The sequence below is a fragment of the Chenopodium album genome, chromosome 27 (genome assembly GCF_948465745.1).
Source record: "Chenopodium album chromosome 27, dcCheAlbu1.1, whole genome shotgun sequence".
NCBI classification, from domain to species: Eukaryota; Viridiplantae; Streptophyta; class Magnoliopsida; order Caryophyllales; family Amaranthaceae; genus Chenopodium; species Chenopodium album.
In genome coordinates this window covers 206,300-223,579 of record NC_137860.1, presented here as the reverse complement: position 1 = coordinate 223,579, position 17,280 = coordinate 206,300, and the positions used below count along the sequence as shown (strand labels likewise).

At 35.7% G+C, this 17,280-nt stretch overlaps 1 protein-coding gene and 1 pseudogene across 3 annotated transcripts; both read left to right on the top strand.

Moving 5' to 3' along the window:
* Positions 1-3,451: 3,451 nt before the first annotated feature.
* Positions 3,452-12,427, top strand: LOC145619135 (SART-1 family protein DOT2-like). 3 transcript variants are annotated; one of them, XM_081673742.1, is made up of 13 exons: positions 3,452-3,568; positions 4,023-4,942; positions 5,123-5,264; positions 5,373-5,427; positions 5,620-5,733; positions 5,840-5,936; positions 6,339-6,405; positions 6,493-6,552; positions 6,664-7,276; positions 8,191-8,600; positions 9,334-9,554; positions 9,887-9,971; positions 12,124-12,427. In XM_081673742.1, the coding sequence occupies exons 2-13, from the start codon at positions 4,080-4,082 to the stop codon at positions 12,196-12,198; spliced, it is 2,802 nt and encodes a 933-aa protein (XP_081529868.1). In that variant the 5' UTR covers positions 3,452-3,568; positions 4,023-4,079; the 3' UTR covers positions 12,199-12,427. The 3 variants fall into 3 exon arrangements, with proteins under 3 accessions (XP_081529868.1, XP_081529869.1, XP_081529867.1); XM_081673743.1 differs by having other exon boundaries at positions 3,470-3,606; positions 5,840-5,924; XM_081673741.1 differs by having other exon boundaries at positions 3,470-3,606.
* A 1,824-nt stretch (positions 12,428-14,251) lies between these two features.
* LOC145620199 (putative membrane protein At1g75140 pseudogene) lies at positions 14,252-16,755 on the top strand (annotated as a pseudogene).
* Positions 16,756-17,280: the final 525 nt, after the last annotated feature.

Below are 17,280 nucleotides of genomic sequence, written 5' to 3'. Positions count from 1 at the left end.
AATTCCAAATCTAGATTGAAAACATTGACGTTGTAATTTTATTGATTACCTTAACTAGTTCATCGTGGACATGAAAAACTAGTCTTCCAACTATTTATGGGATCTTTTTACCAAAACGGCTAGTTTGACAAAAGTATTTACCAAAACAGCTAGTCATAAAATTTAATTCCCAAACTAGCTAAATTTATTAACTTGAAAGGATATTATCTATTTTTTTATATTCCTTTGGACCGGTTCGATTCAATTCATTTTTTTTTTTTTTTTTTTTTTTTTGGTTTTATTTTTATTTCCTTAAAGAAATTTTTAAGTTGGAAAATTTAAACAATATACAAAACTACGAAGAACGTAAACAATTGCAGACTCGCAGAACCCTAATTTCGATCAAAAAAATAAAATTAAATTAAAAGCCCTAATTTTTCATCTTGATCATATCAATCACAAAAATTTGGAATTTTAAGTAGTACTCCGTATTGTTCTATAAAGACTACCGCAAATTTATAAGACGATAAGGGATTTTAGGGTATTGTTCATCTTTTTCATGTCTATTAATTGTATACTCTTTGTTAATGTCGGATAATATGAATATTTTGAGTGGTTGTTTATATGTGTAACTTTTTAAAAAATTGAGAAATGTTGCATATATATTATGTTGATTGTTATTGTTCAAATTAATGGGATATTTTAAACTATGGCATTAGAATTAAAATAAAAAAAAAACTAATTTTTTTTAAATAAACTAAAACAAACCAAAAAAAAAACATAAAGTGAACCGAACAGGTTCAAAGGAAATATCTAACTAACGCCCGCAAAATAAAATAAAATTACATATTTGTCCTTATAATAACGATTATAAAAATAATTAATTTTACCTCGATTTCACACTTTTACTGCACACAAAACTTTTTACCGTTCTCTTTAGTGGTCAACGGCCACCAACGCTCATCGAACAACCACCCCAACCACCGTGAGTTTCAAAATCAAACAAATTTTTTAAATTTTGCAAAATCAATTTCGTTAGATCTCTTGGACAACGACGAAATACAAGAAACACAACCTTAGACGCTCGTAGAAGCCTAGTCAAACCGTATGGAATCGGTACGTCGCAATAAATTTTTTAAAAAAATTCGAAACCTAGGAAACGCCTAGTTTTTTAAAATACCCTAGGCTGAAACGCCTAGTTTTTTTGAATACCCTAGGCTGAAACGCCTAGTTTTTTCGAAACATCCTAGGCTACTCGAAAAAACTAGGTGTTTCAGCCTAGGATATTCGAAAAAATTAGGCGTTTTAGCCTAGGAAATTCTAAAAAACTAGGCGTTTCACCCCAAATGCCCAGATTTTGCATACAACCACACGGTTGTTCACGGGAACTAGGCATTTGAGCTTAGGACGTGCGAAAAATCTAGGCGTTTGCCGTGAATTCAGAAAATAAATAAAAAAAATACATTTTCTCCGTCGGCGACCGACTTCCCTTTGTCATTAGCGCGGCTGTTTAGATTGTGAAACCGGAGTTAAAGAGTTGGTGGTTAAAAGAGGAGGAGGAGGAGGAGGTGGTGGTGGTATGAAGAGAAGGGCAAATTGAGGGGGTAATTTTTTTGATAAAAAGAGGGTAAATTTGTAATTTTAGTTTATTTTGTGGGCGTTAGTTAGATATTTAAGAGCGATGTTTAGCTTTCCACATTATATATATATATATATATATATATATATATATATATATATATATATATATATATACACTACTTGAAATATCCTTTCAAATGAATAAATTTAGCTAGTATGGGAATTAAATTTTATAATTAGCCGTTTTGGTAAATATTTTTTTCAAATTAACCGTTTTGATGAAAGATCCTATAAAGAATGGCTAGTATCATTAATACCATTAGCAGTTCTCTATAATGAGCAGAATTAAAAGTTGATGTAAATAAAGTAGCTTAATGGTATTTGAGAATCTATGCATAAAACCTCTAATTGTGTTAGCGATTTTATATATAAAAACTCTAATACCATTAGCGGTTCTATGCTGACAAATACCGAACCTTGAAATCGAGACTACGTGAAGGGTAGAGGTAATCATAAAATTGGGCCTGGCCGGGCCTTAACACAATTCCTCGTGCCCAAACCCGCAAAAAAGTAGCGGGTTTGTTGGGCCAAGACGGGCTTTCGGGTTTTTTTCGGGCCGAGTTCGAGTTTTTTTAACTAAAAATGTGTTTTTATGCTTGTCCAAATCCGTCCTATTTTGAGCCGGATCGGGCAGGGCTAGCGGGGCGGGCCATGGTTGATCACCTCTAGTGAAGGGTATTGTTTTAATCAATTAAGGAAATACGGAGTAATTTATCATTTTATCATTACTTTTAGGAACTTTTGACATTTGCTACCACCTAAAACACCACGCTTCAGATTTGCTACCTATTAATTTTTTTTTTTTACTTTGCTACCACCCTAAACAGAGTTTGTTAGAAATTACTACCACTTGTCTTACACCGTTAGCATTTTCGTTACCACCACCCAACCACCGTCCAGCCGCCACCCAACCACTGTCCAGCCACCACCCAACCACCCACTCCTTCCACCGTCACTGTTCAACATCAACCCCACCGCAACCACCACCCAACCTGCTCCCAAATCCCCTGCCGCGACCCCAGCCGCTCAAACCACCATCAATCACCGCCCCTTCCCCTGTTCCCTTGTATTACCACCATCAATCACCGCCCCTTTGGCCAATCAGCAGCAAAACCACAGCCAACCACCATCAATCACCGCCCCTTTCCCCGTTCCCTTGTATTACCACCAATCGGCGCCAACACCTAATCCCAACCACCGCTAGCCGCCGCACACAGAAAACGAACCCAATTCGCAACCCCAGCCCCGTTCGAACTCCAGTAATCGAACCCAAAATCGCAACCCCAGATTCGCAAGGCACCGGCGTCGCGATCGCAGCCCCTCCCCTCGAAAACCCGCCTCAAATCCAGCCAAAAACCCCAATCGATCTGAGCAAATCTCAAACCCCAATTCAATTAAGCTTGTGGGTAACGAGAGTGGAGAATATGGGTGAAGGAGAAGGAGGAAGAGCAGTTTTTGGGGGGTTTTCCGGCGGCGAGGTGGAGGACTATGGGGAGGTGGCGCCGGCGGCAGGAGGGGGATGGTGGCTAAGGTGTTTTGGGCGGCTGGTTTTGTTTTTGGTTTTTTTTTTTAATTTTTCTTTTACTTTTTTTTAATTTTTTAATAAACTTAACGGAAATCCTAACGGATTCCGTTAAGTGGTAGTGAATTTTAACAACATATGTTTAGGGTGGTAGCAAAGTAAAAAAAAAATTTAAATAGGTAGCAAATCTGAAGCAAGGTGTTTTAGGTGGTAGCAAATGTCAAAATTTCCTTACTTTTACGTATAAGGCAAATGTGAGAGATTTGGGCTAGCTAGTTTTTTTAATTTTAATCTTAAATAAATTTATACGGAGTAACGGGTAACATTGTATGCGGAGGGTATCGGATCATTAATCTTTCCCTCTTGGAGTTTTTCACCTTTGCGCTGCACCACCACTATCTCTTCTCCATTGAAGCATATTCTGAGGTGCGAATTTTCTCTCCTCCATTGAAGCAGCTTTTGAGGTGCGAATTTTCTGTTTTTGTAGATTATTCAATTTCAATTGCATAATCTAGGGTTTTATTTCACGCCATCTTTTATTTAATTGTCAATTTAGGGTTCATCTAAGGTGGATTATTATTTATTAATCAAACTAATGGTTACAATTAATGAAGTTATTAAAAATTCTATTGAGCGATTTTGCTGCTTTGCTTTGTGCACATTATGTTTGATATTCTCAAGCAAAAAAAATGTTCAATTAATGAATTTCTTGAATTTTCATGATTTTAATGTATGTAGATTATAGTTTTTCATATTGTGCGTAAAAAGTTATCCAATTTACATATATATATATTGGTATAAAAATTCAATCTCAAATTTTCTCTGATTAGAATCAGCTATGTTTATGGTAAACTTTTCTTTTTTTTCCTTGTAAATTTAGGTTGCAAATTGGTAATTTTCTTTGTGTCGTGAGCTCAATATTTTGATTATTATCTTCATGGATGCTGACCGATTTGGATCAAGGCATGATAGAAGTGAAGAAAGGTATCGAGCTGGCTCTCCCGTAAGAGAGTCTACTAAAGGTGCTTTTGATGATTCAGAAGAAAATGATAAAGATAGATTTAGAGAATCGACAAAACACAGAAGCAAGGATAAGAAGAAAAGCCGGAGAGAGGACAAGGATTACAGAAGCAAAGACAGAGATCGTTCAAAGCTAAAGGATGAGTCGAAAGAAAAAGAAACTGAAAAGGATTTGGAAAAAGAAAGACTTTCTGTCAAGGAAAAGAGGAAAGAAGAGAAGGAAGAGGATAGGACTAAAGATAAAGGCAATAGAGTGAAAGATCTTGATAGAGATAGAGATGAAAAGGATCGAGGGAGAAAAAAAGATCGTGAAAGAGACCGAGATAATGAACCGGAGAGAGGACGGGAGAAGGATAGAGGAAAAGAAAAGAGCAAGGAAAAAGAGGAGAAAGCAAAAGATAGGGATAGAGAGAGGACTAGAGACCGAGAGAGAGAAAGAGATCATGAAAAGAACAAAGGTAGAGATATGGTAGAAAGGGAGCAAGTGAAGGATATTAGTAGAGAAAGAGAGAGGGAGATAGATTATGAAAAGGAGCGATCCAGGGACAAAGAAAAAGGTGGCAGAAGAGGACGAGAGGATCAAGATCACAGTAAGGATGCTGGAAGAGACACTAAGACTATAAAAGCTGGTGATTACAACAAGGAGAGGGCGTCCATTGAGCTGGAAACCACACCTTCTGACGAGGAAGGCGTAGGTCCCATCAAGCAAGGGGATTATGTCACACATTCATCAGTGGACCCAAGTCAGTCTCGAATGGAAGTTGCAGAGCGCATCTTAAGGTTAGTGTAAGCATTTATATGATTATATTTGTATGATTCTATTGGCTTAGTTTAAGGAAACGATCAACTTTCAGTAGCTTTTGAACCTTGACAAGTTAATGAGATAGAATCTGGCTTCAATATTAGGTGACCTCAGTTACATATATTCCTTGTTTTTATTAACTTTGATTTATTTACTAGGATGAAAGAAGAAAGACTGAAAAAGAAATCTGAAGGCGCTTCTGAAATTTTATCATGGGTACATAAAAGTCGTAAACTTGAGGAGAAGAGTAATTTGGAAAAGGAGAAAGCTTTGCGGAGGTCTAAGATTTTTGAGGAGCAGGTTCCTTTCTATGAGTTTTGCCCTTGCTTTGTTACTTGCTCTTTTTTCTTTGTCACTGTCTGATTGTCCTGATAGTTATGATTCTATACTTTTTTTTGTACCTTTCAGGATAATCTGGATGACGATGACTATGAAGTTGATGATAAAGCTAAAGAGATTACAGGTATGTAATCTATAATGCATTAGGCTTACTTCTTGTTTTTAGTTTTTTTTTTTAAATTTTTTTTATTGGTCTGTGAATATGTTTTACTTCTGATGCTGTGAATATGTTTTTTCTTCTGATGGTTGATTTACTTTTTTTTTAAAAAGGCTTATGTGTCTATTCTAGTTTTGTTTTCTGAACATTCCTCTGCAGATTATTTGGCAGGAGTCAAGGTTCTACATGGGCTTGACAAAGTTCTTGAAGGAGGCTCAGTTGTTTTGACCCTAAAAGACCAGGACATAATTGCCAATGGTGACTTGAATGAAGGTATGTTCGTTGTGACAAGTGTCAGTGTGACAGTTATTTTGTGTGCTGTAATTCAATACTGTGACAAGGCATCAGAATTTTATCTAATATCTTTTGGTGATACCAGATGTTGATATGCTTGAAAATGTGGAAATTGGTGAGCAGAAGCGGAGGGTTGAAGCTTACAAAGCAGCAAAGAAGACTTCTGGCATGTATGTCGACAAGTGAGTACTATTACTCTATTGTTATTATAAGTCCAGTTAAAGCACAACTTACAATCGATATTCTTATGAAATGAGAGCTAGAAGAATATCCGTGGGAGTGGGGCTTATGAAAGTGGTGTTGTAAACTTGTCAAGAGAGAGAGTTTCTGGCTCTGATTATCTCAGGCACTTTCTTCTTGTTTGCAGAATGCTGTAAAATGTCCCAATAACAATAATTTTTTGGTCTAAAATAGAAGGATAGGGAGGGCTTCTATCTATAAATGTTGATCATAATTCTAGCAAAAAATCACGTGCAGTGTTTTTTTAATTAATAGGACACGCTTTTAACTTTTTAAGTGTTTGTTGGTGAAATAATTTCTTTGTGTGTGTATGATGACTGACTGATTTTTATTTTATTGTCTAGGTTCAATGATGAGCCTGGGGAAGAGAAGAAGATGCTTTCACAGTATGATGATCCAGCTGTGGAGGAGGTAATTTCAATGATTGAAGAAGTTATATAGTTTATTTTATTTTATTTTTTGCATGTTAACTTTGCTTCTATTGGGTTCTTTTTCCAGGGGGTTGTTTTAGATGCCGCTGGGCGGTTCACTGGTGAAGCAGAAAAGAAGTTGGAAGAGGTAAGAGCAAATATTTAGCTAAATTTGAATGCCTTTAAGAGAAAATATCCATGTCCAAGTCTGAGCCTTTCTCGTGCATATCATTTACTTTACTTTATCTTCACTTATCAGCTTCGTAGAAGGCTTCAGGGTCCTACAAACAATCAAGCGGAGGATCTGAATGCATCTGTAAAGATATCATCAGATTACTTTACCCCTGAGGAAATGCTTAAGTTCAAGAAACCCAAGAAAAAGAAATCTTTGCGTAAAAGGGAGAAACTTGACTTAGATGCTCTTGAAGCAGAGGCAAGGGTTACTGGTTTGGGTGCTTCAGATCTTGGTTCACGTAGTGATAGCAAAAGACAGGCTGCTAAAGAGGAAGAAGAAAGAAATGAGGCTGAGAGGCGAAAGAGTGCCTACCAAACTGCATTTTCAAAAGCGGATGAAGCGTCTAGGGCTCTGCGCATGGAGCAAGTTGTTACTTCTGCTGAGGAAGATGATACCCTTGTTTTTGCAGATGATGCTGAGGATTTGCAGTTGTCGTTGGAAAGAACTAGAAAACTAGCTTTAAAAAAACAAAATGAGAAAGCCCTTTTTGGGCCAGAGGCAGTTGCACGTCTTGCATCTTTAGCTATCAACAATCAGGCTACAGATGCCCAAAATTTAGCTCTCGAGGATGGTTCAGATAATAAGGTTATCTTTACTGAGATGGAGGAGTTTGTCTGGGGTCTTCAGCTAAATGAAGGTTTGTTCCTTTACCTCTTTTATCTCAATGCGAACACTTAACCTTTTTCAAAAAATCATCTGGAAAAAAAAGAAAAGAAAAATAGGCAATTAGAGAGATTAATAAATCGAGCATATGGTACTTTTAATTCATAACTTAAATTGAAATACTATATATATATATATATATATTTTTTTTTTTTGATTATATAGCTGTGATGTAGTTCCTGTAATGTGGTATGCAACGTGTGATGCCTTATCAATTTTTTTGTGGTTTGCAGGCCTAGAAACAATCAAACTACTTAAAAGATAGTTGATTAAAATTTTCTTTCGTAAGATGTGCAGGATAGATGTTCTAATGGTAGATAAAGTGTATATGTATGTGCCAGGCTGCTAGCTCTTTCTCTAGATTTGTATGCCTTGGATGAACTGACACTTAATATAGTTGCGCCACTATGCAAATTCATAAGCCCATTAATATGTTACTCATTTCAACCCTAGTGCCTATGTTGAATCCTTGACATTATGAAAGCGGTATGGACATTAAAACCTTCAGCTTGGACTATAAGTCCATAAGACCATAACTACATACTCAGAATTTTCATAAAATGATTGAGGATGACAACTAGATCTATATCTGTATCCTATGTTAATAAATGAACCTGCATAACGTAGCTTATCCCTATTTCCTGTTCACTTTTATGATTTTAAGAATATCAGTTTCTATGGTCACTGTCCAACAATTCTTCTTGCATGTTTGTCTACAAAGTGAATTTATACTGTTTAGGATATTTTGAACTATATTGTTTGATAGCCATTAGAATTTTGGGTTTTAAGATCTAAATCTTAAAGTTGTTGACTACTGTTAAGGTGGTAAAAAAGACACAAGACTTGGCTAATTATTTCTCATCTTAACTTGCTTTTCTGCATATGTAGAGGCTCAAAGGCCATACGATGAAGATGTATTTATGGAGGAAGATGAAGTGCCAAAAGCTGTTGAGGAGAAAAAAGATGAGACTAGTGGTTGGTCAGAGGTTGTGGATTCCGGAAAGGATGAACAGCTCAAGAGTGAAGATGAAAAAGATGTAGTTCCAGATGAGACGCTTCATGAAGCTCCTGTTGGTAAAGGGTTGTCTGGTGTGCTTAAGATGCTTAAAGAACGAGGCACACTCAAAGAAACTATCGAATGGGGTGGAAGAAACATGGACAAAAAAAAGAGTAAGTTGGTTGGTATCCATGAAGAAGAAGGACCTAAGCAGATACGTATGGACAAGAAAAAGGGTAAGCTGGTTGATGAAGTTCCTAAGGAGATAAATCTGGAGCGTTTGGATGAATTCGGCAGAGTTGTAAGTTGATTTTCTTGTACTCTTGTCTTTTGTTTAGTAATTTTTGTACTTTCTCGCAATTTAAGGCCCCACAGTTTATTTATTCAAGTTTTTGTTTTGAAAACAATATTTTTGCATGTCACTTGTGACAAGGATTAGGTATGAGGGTGGATTTGAATCCAAAAGTGGTGAATTTGCCTTTTTTTCAGAAAACACTTTTAGTTTCTGGAGATCTGGACTAATTTTGAAATATTGGCATATCATGCTGTCCAGGCTTTAGTGTTGGACATTTGTTATTTGAATTGGAATATAGTGCTCTAGCTTGGTTAAGCGTTGTTGAATTACTTGTATTTACTATGCCCATTGTTTGAAAGAAAGTCAATGACTTTCTTCCCCTATATTGATGATGTTACCACACTCTTGCTGTTGCTGAAGTTAATTATGAAAAGTTCCTGGCAAATTTTTTTTTATTATTTTTTTTTAAGTTTTAAAATTTTAATTAATTAATTAATTTTATTATTTATTATAAATTAGATGGTATTGATATGTGGAATTTTCTAGACAATTATTCACCTGTCCGAGTGAATTAAGAGATGAAGATGCGTGGGGGTGCACTTGATGTATTTGTGCATTAGTCTTTACATTATTTTTGTTAATTAATGTATCTGCATTGTATTTAGTTTAGGGTGCAGACTTGAGCTTTAACTATGTTAGCTTTGAAACATTCTTAGATCCTTTGTATTTTGTTTTGCAGCTAACTCCAAAACAAGCCTTTCGCTTGCTTTCTCATAAATTTCATGGAAAAGGGCCTGGGAAAATGAAACAGGAAAAGCGGATGAAACAGTACCACGATGAATTGAAGCAGAAGCAGATGACTTCCACAGATGTGATTCCACAGTCTGTGGATAGAATGAGAGAGGCTCAAGCTCAATTGAAAACACCCTATCTTGTTCTCAGTGGCAATGTTAAACCTGGGTTAGTACTTTGCTTTTTTTACTTGTATATCAGTATTTCTCAACATGAGTTTAGCTTTGAGATAGTGACTCTCAATGACCAAAAAAGAAATTTGATGCACTTTTTGGAAACATTTTGTAATTATTACAACTGTGAAGAAGATATTCATACTTTGCTTTTTCTGTATTTGCTATGTTATAGACTTATAGCATCTTAGGCAGTTACAGTTTTTGCTTATTATCTATCATCTGTTTGATGCCTCTTTGTTCTCTCTGGAATACTTTTATATATATATTTATTAAATCAAGGCTATTATTCGACTAACTCTGTGTCCTGTTGCCACCTTCACTCAGGCAAACTAGTGATCCTAGGAGTGGCTTTGCAACTGTTGAGAAGGATGTCCCTGGAAGCTTGACACCTATGCTTGGCGATAAAAAGGTTAGCCCTCATTTTGCTTGTTGCTTTATATATATATACAATACATATGTGAGGATAGGTCCTTATGTGAGACTACAATACATGTATGAGAATAGATCTAAATTTAGAACATACATATGATAAAAATTTAGAATAGATGATTCAAAATTTAGAACATATGAGCAAAATTAAGAACATATGTGTGAGTTATGTGTGAGTAATAATTTAGAACATCTGATTTTTTACAACGGTAAAATTTAGAATGTGTGAATAAAAGCTTAGAACATACGAGTAAAAATTTAGAATATTTGATTTTAATTCTAGAACATATGATTAAAAGTCGTAGAGAACACGATCTAAACTGATTTAAAATTTAGAACTTACAACTAAAAGTTTGGAACATAGAGTGTGTTCTAATATAAGAAAGTGCTTTCACATAGAAAAATGTGATTCAAAATTTAGAACATATGATTCAAAATTTAGTACATATGAGTAAAATTTAGAAAATGTGCATAAGTAGTAACTTAGAACATCAGATTTAAGTTCTAAATATGTAAGTAAAATGTAGAAAACTTGTCTGATTTAAGATTGAACATGTTAGTAAAAATTTAGAAAACCTGATTTGAAATTTAGATTTATGTGTAAAATTTAGAACATACGATGTAAAATCTAGAACATATGATTAAAGATCTTAGAATACACGATTCAAAATTTAGGACAACTTACATGTGTGTAATAATTTTGAACATATAATTCTACTCATCTAAGATTTAGAACATGTGAATTAAAATCTAGAACACCTGGTGTAAAATAAAATTTAGAACATATGAGTAAAACTTTATAACATGGAGAGTCTTCTCATATAAAGTAGGTGTTTGGTAAGAAACTTGCGGTGACTGGACTTGTAAAATGGGTCATTGGTCAGGTTCTAGTCAGATGATTTCGTGTTTAGGTCATTTTGTTATGGGATGCTCGCAACTTTAGTGTTGGGAGTTGGGACATAGGAATCCTATACATTGTTTGAGTGAGATGCAAATAGGAATCAATATGTTTTCGGTTACAAAACCGATAAATTGACCCCGTAAGATTTGGGTTTTTTGTTTCGACTTCAAATCAGAATTGTTATCAATAACGTTGGGCCTTTGATCTTGATCGATAGGGTTAACCTTACCCTCCTCCGAATCCAAAGATATGCAACAACATCCGTTTTCATTTAAGTGACATCTTTTACACCAATACACCTACGAACACAACCATCTCCACCACCATCTCCTTCCATTCTTTTCCCTTTCTTCCCTAACTTCCTCTTTTCTCCCTTCCCAAAATTAGCACAATCTTGAGCTATAAATAAAGGCAAACTAAAAACACCAAAAGCAACTAAAAAAATTAAGAATGAAACTGATAAACAGAGAGCAAACATGCAACTCCATAACTGAAACTAGCTATACCAGAAAAAGCCAACATGAAGAACACTGGCAATGAAACGAATTGAAGGAAGACCCGGGCCCGACTGATGCGCCGCTGCACCTGTACTACTTGGGGTAACCGTAGTTTTATAGCCAATTTGCTAGTCCTTAGATGTGGGAATGGTCTACGAGAATAAGACCATTAAATTCCCCAACAAACCCTAACCCTAATTTTTCTTTGGGAAAATTCTAGCGTTCGGGTTAGCTTAGCAAAGGACCGGACCTAGTTGGTCCCAAGGCCGTCAAGAATTGCTCGCCGATGACCTTAATTGAGCAACGGTGCTCTGGCCGTTGGCGGCAGGGGCAAGCTTGAAGGAGGACTCTGTTTTAAAGAGAAGGGAGAGAGTTTTGAGAGAGAGAAGCGTTTGATAAACTATCATTAGTTATCATGTAAACAAACATCAATTTTTGATATAGATTTATGTACAAATTCATGTCCATTAGACCATTACCACTTTCCAAACAGGGCATAAGTTGTCAGGCACGTATTTTATACTCATATAGGAGTGTTCAGTACATAAATTTGTAGTACCCGACACAGGTGCCTAAAATATATTGAACTCTATAGGTAACGTTGATTGTGAATTTGTGAGCTTTGTCGGTCACTTTGTAAAGCGCTGTGATGTATTTGTGTTTGTCCCTTTTTTATAAAAAAGAAAAAAAAAAAAAAAACTGTGCATGCCAATTTTTAAGTTATTGTCTTTCAGGTAGAGCACTTTTTGGGAATCAAGCGGAAAGCTGAACCTGGATCTAATGGCACGCCAAAGAAGCCTAGAACTTGATTTTTTTTGTCCAATGATACTGTAATTTTTACTTTGGAGGTTTTCAAATTGGAAAGGCTCCACTTTAAATCCATCATGATAGGGCTAGTGAAGATTTTTTATCATGTTCTGACTTGTACTGTATATAAAAACAATAGCATGATCTGGTTTTGGGTGATCATGTTACGATTTAGTTTTGTTATAAGGTTTTTGAATTTTGATGTTATTGCAAGTTAATTGGTTCTGAAGATGACTTGTGCCTTTTAATTTTGTCTGATTTTTTATGTCTTGTGCAAATCATTTATACGTAGTATATATCATCATTTGTAATTAGTCAACCAAATTGTTTGCTGTCTTCAGATTATGTTCCCAAGGGACATTACGGTTGGAATTTCTTTGGTTATTTCAGCTCTTGAGTTTGTTATGGCGCTTTAGCTGTGTTTACTGTGTAGAAATGCGGTCGAAAGTAGGCTTGTCTTTTCTTTATATCCTTTACTTCTTGAGGTCAATGGTCGAAATTTTTGGCCAAGTAGTAGCTGAAGCCTTTGATCAGCTATTTCTTTAATTATCAATAAGTATAAATCGTTGTAAAAAATGTCAGTTGTGACTAAGTGGTAAATGTGCATATCTTAGTTTAGTAGGTGCATGGTTCAATTCCTATCTACAAATTCACAATTGCACAGGGCCTCCGTAATAGTTGGGACGACCCTGAATTGTAGTCAGGACATACAAATGTAAAATAAATCAAGGCAAACCTCAAAAAACAACATCACAACCTAACTATACTTCAAAAGCTTCTATTCAAAGACATAGTTGCAAAGCAAGAACTAAAAAAAAATCTAAAATCAAACACAAAAGAAAGTTCAAGTGATAGTAAAACATAAATCCACCATGTCTATTCGATCAATCAGTTGTAATCAACATTTCATACACAAATAACTCTTCCAGATTTAAGATAAATAATGTAAAAACAACTCAAGAAGTTTATGTATGGCCCTTGAATTCACCATGTCATTCCATAAATCGGTTTTAATAAGCCTATTCAAGAAATGAGAAACACTGATAAAACAAGAACAAAAACCAATTTCCAGTAAATGTACTGAACTCTTAAAACTTGTCAAAATACATACCAGAAACTAAGCAAGTAAAGCAAATCCTATAAAAATTGGAACTTAAGAGCCACATTTGACAAATTCAATCTATATAATTATGCATGAATATAAAATAGAGGCGACAAAGATTCTTAATTGCACTGCGGTGCAGATTAGAACACCCAAATGTAAAAGGTCTTCATCAATTGTAAACGAACAAACCAGACCATCTGTTCCAAATTCAACAAGGGCATCATCACATATGCCCCCATCTGGGAATAGTTTCTTCTATACGGAAGCTGAGTGATCGACAATAAAAGGGTATACCAACCATGGCATTACTTCAGACAATGCTAAATCATCATCCGTTGTAGTTGTGGAATTATGAGAAAATCTAATGTAATCCTATGAGTTTTGACTAGCACAAATTTTTTTTTTTTTTTTTTTCTATTTTTTATTTTAAATGAACGGCTGAGATTATTGTTTTTTTAAATTTATTTTTTGAGTAAAAATAAATCACTTTTTTCTTACAAAAAATTGATTTCAATAAATCATTCAAGAAATATCCAATACTTGTCAATAAAACCCACCTTTCCAACAAAGCAATAAAAATTGAACAAAATATTCGTCCACATTCAATGTTTGGACAACAGTTCATTATTTCCATTTTTAATCTATGTATAACATTCTAAGTTAGTTTATCGTTGTGAAATTAAATAGAAAATAAAATGAAATGGAACGATTATTTTGGAATATCCAAGTAGAAAAATGTGAATAAATAATGAGGCACAAAAATTATAGTGTACTTTGTATATAAAGTATATTTGTCATAGTGTGGTGACTGTGGTCATTGTCTAAATTGCACCCGAAAACAAAAAATTAAAAAAAAGAAAAAAAAAAAAGAAAAAAAAAAAAAAGATTGAAACAGTGGAGTAAAAATGAATGGGCATGAAATTGTTGGGACAAGAAAATCCAATCTAGGCCTGGCTATAGCCTATAGGGAGAGTAAAAATTCCGTGTAAGATTTAAGACCTCCTTTGAAACCGCCTTCAGTCAACCGGCAACTCACTCCTTTCTGCCCGTAACTTTGGAAAACACCCGCAATCTCTCTCTCTCTCTTTCTCTCTAACTCACTCACTCACTCTTTTTCTCGAATCCCCATCAATTTTATTCATCAATCTGCAAATCCCAGATTTTATTTTCTATCTTTGATTCGGATGTTCAGCTAGCAGCTACGAAACTCAAGGAGAAGCTTTTTAGTTTCTTCTCAGAAAAATCCTAATACTTCTATGGAAGGCAAGTTTTATGTCCCTTTTCTTGTTTTTTGCATTTCTTTTTTCATCATTTTTGATGGGTTTTTTGTAAACTGTGATACCCTTTTACCTGATAATCAGCTCCTTCCTAATTGCAATGATAATAATATTATTGATAAACATAGCACTAACAATGACAATAACAATGGTGACCCTTTTCTGCACAATCAACGCCAATCTCAAATTGATAAGCTTGAACAACTAGTGAAGAATTTGAGTGAGCTAGTTACAAGATTAGAGTCCAAATTTGATGATTCAAAAAACTATGTTCATAATAACAAAGAGAAGGGTGATAGATCAGCTCATATTGTGGGCAGAGATGTTGGAATTCATGATGAGGGCTCTAAAGGTGTGGCTGCTGCTGCTGCGCCTGGGAATCGATTGAAAGCGGGTTCCATCACAAAGTACAGCCCTTTTTGGTCTGAGAAATTTCAGTTTATGTCGGCTGTGAGTTTGGATTCAGTTGCTACTAGTGTTAATGTTTTACCCTTTCGAGATTTCGAGGGTGCTAGTAAGTACATCGCTGTTGGCGATGATAGCGGCCGAGTTTATGTCTTTTTGAGGAATGGGGATGTTTTGGTTGAGTTCAGTACCTTGACTGATTCACCTGTTACTGCTATGCTTTCTTATATGTCGGCTTATATGAACGAGAGCGTGTTGGTTACAGGACATAGTAATGGGGTTATTTTGGCTCATAGGCTTTGGGAGACGTCGCTTGCTGAGGATTTGAGTTCCCTTCACATGGAGAATCACGTGGCATTGGATACGGGGGAAGCTGGGTCGATTGGCGCCCCAGTCTCAATCTTGGAAGTCCATCATGTTGCTAGATCTAGATACATTTTGTCAGTGGAAGGGAAGGGGAAAATCAAGGTTTTTAGAGAGAATGGTACTTTGTATGGGTTGGCTGTGCCAACAAGCCGCCCCCTGGCTTTCCTGAAACAAAGGCTTTTGTTCTTGATGGAGAAGGGTGCTGGATCTTTGGACTTGAGGACTATGAAGATTAGGGAGACTGAATGTGAAGGTCTGAATGATTCCACAGTGTCTAACTATGTGTTTGATGCAACTGAGAGGTCAAAGGCATACGGGTTTACATCATCTGGCGAATTGATTCATCTATTATTATTAGGTGATGTGACGAATTTCAAATGCAGGGTTAGATCCAGGAAAAAGTTTGACATGGATGATCCTCTTGCATTTCAGGCAATCAAGGGATACTTACTAGTCATAGGCCAAGAAAAGATCTATGTGTATAATGTTTCAACTCAGCACTATAGGTCTGGTGCTCCTCGTCTTACATTTTCTGCTGGTATAGAGGAGATCAAATCATCATTTTTACCTGGTCAAGCTGTGGATGAGAGCGGGAAGGAAAAAGCAATACCACTAATAGCCAGTGACCGTGAAAAGCTTGTTATTCTTGGTCTTGGAGGAGGATATGTGGGAATGTACCGTTCAAAACTTCCAATTACCAGAGGAGAGTCCAGCGCAGTACTCTGGACAAGTCCTGTATTGTTCTTCATACTATTCCTCTTTGGAGCATGGCAGTTCTTTGCCAAGAAGAAGGAAGCACTTACATCATGGGGCCCAGATGATCCTTTTAATTCCACCTCAGTCACGAGTGGAGGAGTCTCATTAGGGTCTGGGTCAGGAGAAAGATCTTATACTGATTCGTCATCAAGAAATGCTGACATCATGGATATGAGGAATAATGGTTTGCGAGGTCCTTCAAGAAGGTATACTTCTCCATCCCGATATCCTGGTGGAGGAGGCAGCTCTTTTAGGCCAAGTGCTGTGGACACTAGCTCCAGACCGTTATCTGTTGATCCCAATTATAGAGCAACCTCAGAGCTGAAATTCAGAGGTTCTAATCTCGACTCTTCTGCTTTCCCCAAACGTAGAGAGAACATGTATGATGATGGAAATTGACTTGTAAGATAGGATCGATCAGGAAGTGTTGTAGCCTGCTAGGTGACAGGTGTTTTCACTGAATTTTGTTTTTGTTCCATGTTCTATCAATATGTGTTCATATGCAGTATTTCTGTTTGAGCCTCTACCCTAGTTGTAATTTTGAAATACAATAATGCTAGAACTTATTATAGTTCTATCCATATATTTCCACAGGGGTTATGCTTTTCTTTAGTAAAACGTTATTATAATGCTCACAAAGCATATTGTCATACACTTTTCTTGGTCATTGCAGTTTTTCGTATTTGTAAAATTTCTTCTCTTTTCCTACGCATGATTTTCAGTGATTGTGGGAAAAACTGATTTCTGCTAACAAATACCAATTCCTCAAAGTACAGTATTGCTTTAGCTTCGACTTAGAATACACATTCTTGGTACTGGTAGGTATTCCATCAGTTCTTAATACTCTATATCTCCATTTTTCTGAAAGTGGAAAATTCTATAGATGCAGTCTTTTGTTAGTTTCCTAAATTCCACTGAATACAGTTCATTGTTGGTTTCCTACATACATGCTGATGGACAAAAAATTCCTACAATTGATGAAGGTAAACTTTTGAGACACTAACATATGGTTAAGAAGCCAATGATAATTAAGTTATAGGGGATTCTGATTTCAATAATACATTGGATACACAGTATTTGAACTTCAGACTACAATTAATTGATAATTTGTTAAAGTCGACAATAATACAAAGATGTACTTCATATAAATCTGGGAAAATAGTAAAAATAATAAA

Coding starts and splice junctions, on each gene's coding strand:
- LOC145619135 (XM_081673742.1), top strand. CDS start 4,080: ATGGATGCTGACCGATTTGGATCAAGGCATGATAGAAGTGAAGAAAGG. Junction 5,734..5,839: donor CAATGGTGACTTGAATGAAG/GTATGTTCGTTG, acceptor TGGTGATACCAG/ATGTTGATATGCTTGAAAAT. Junction 6,406..6,492: donor ATGATCCAGCTGTGGAGGAG/GTAATTTCAATG, acceptor TTCTTTTTCCAG/GGGGTTGTTTTAGATGCCGC.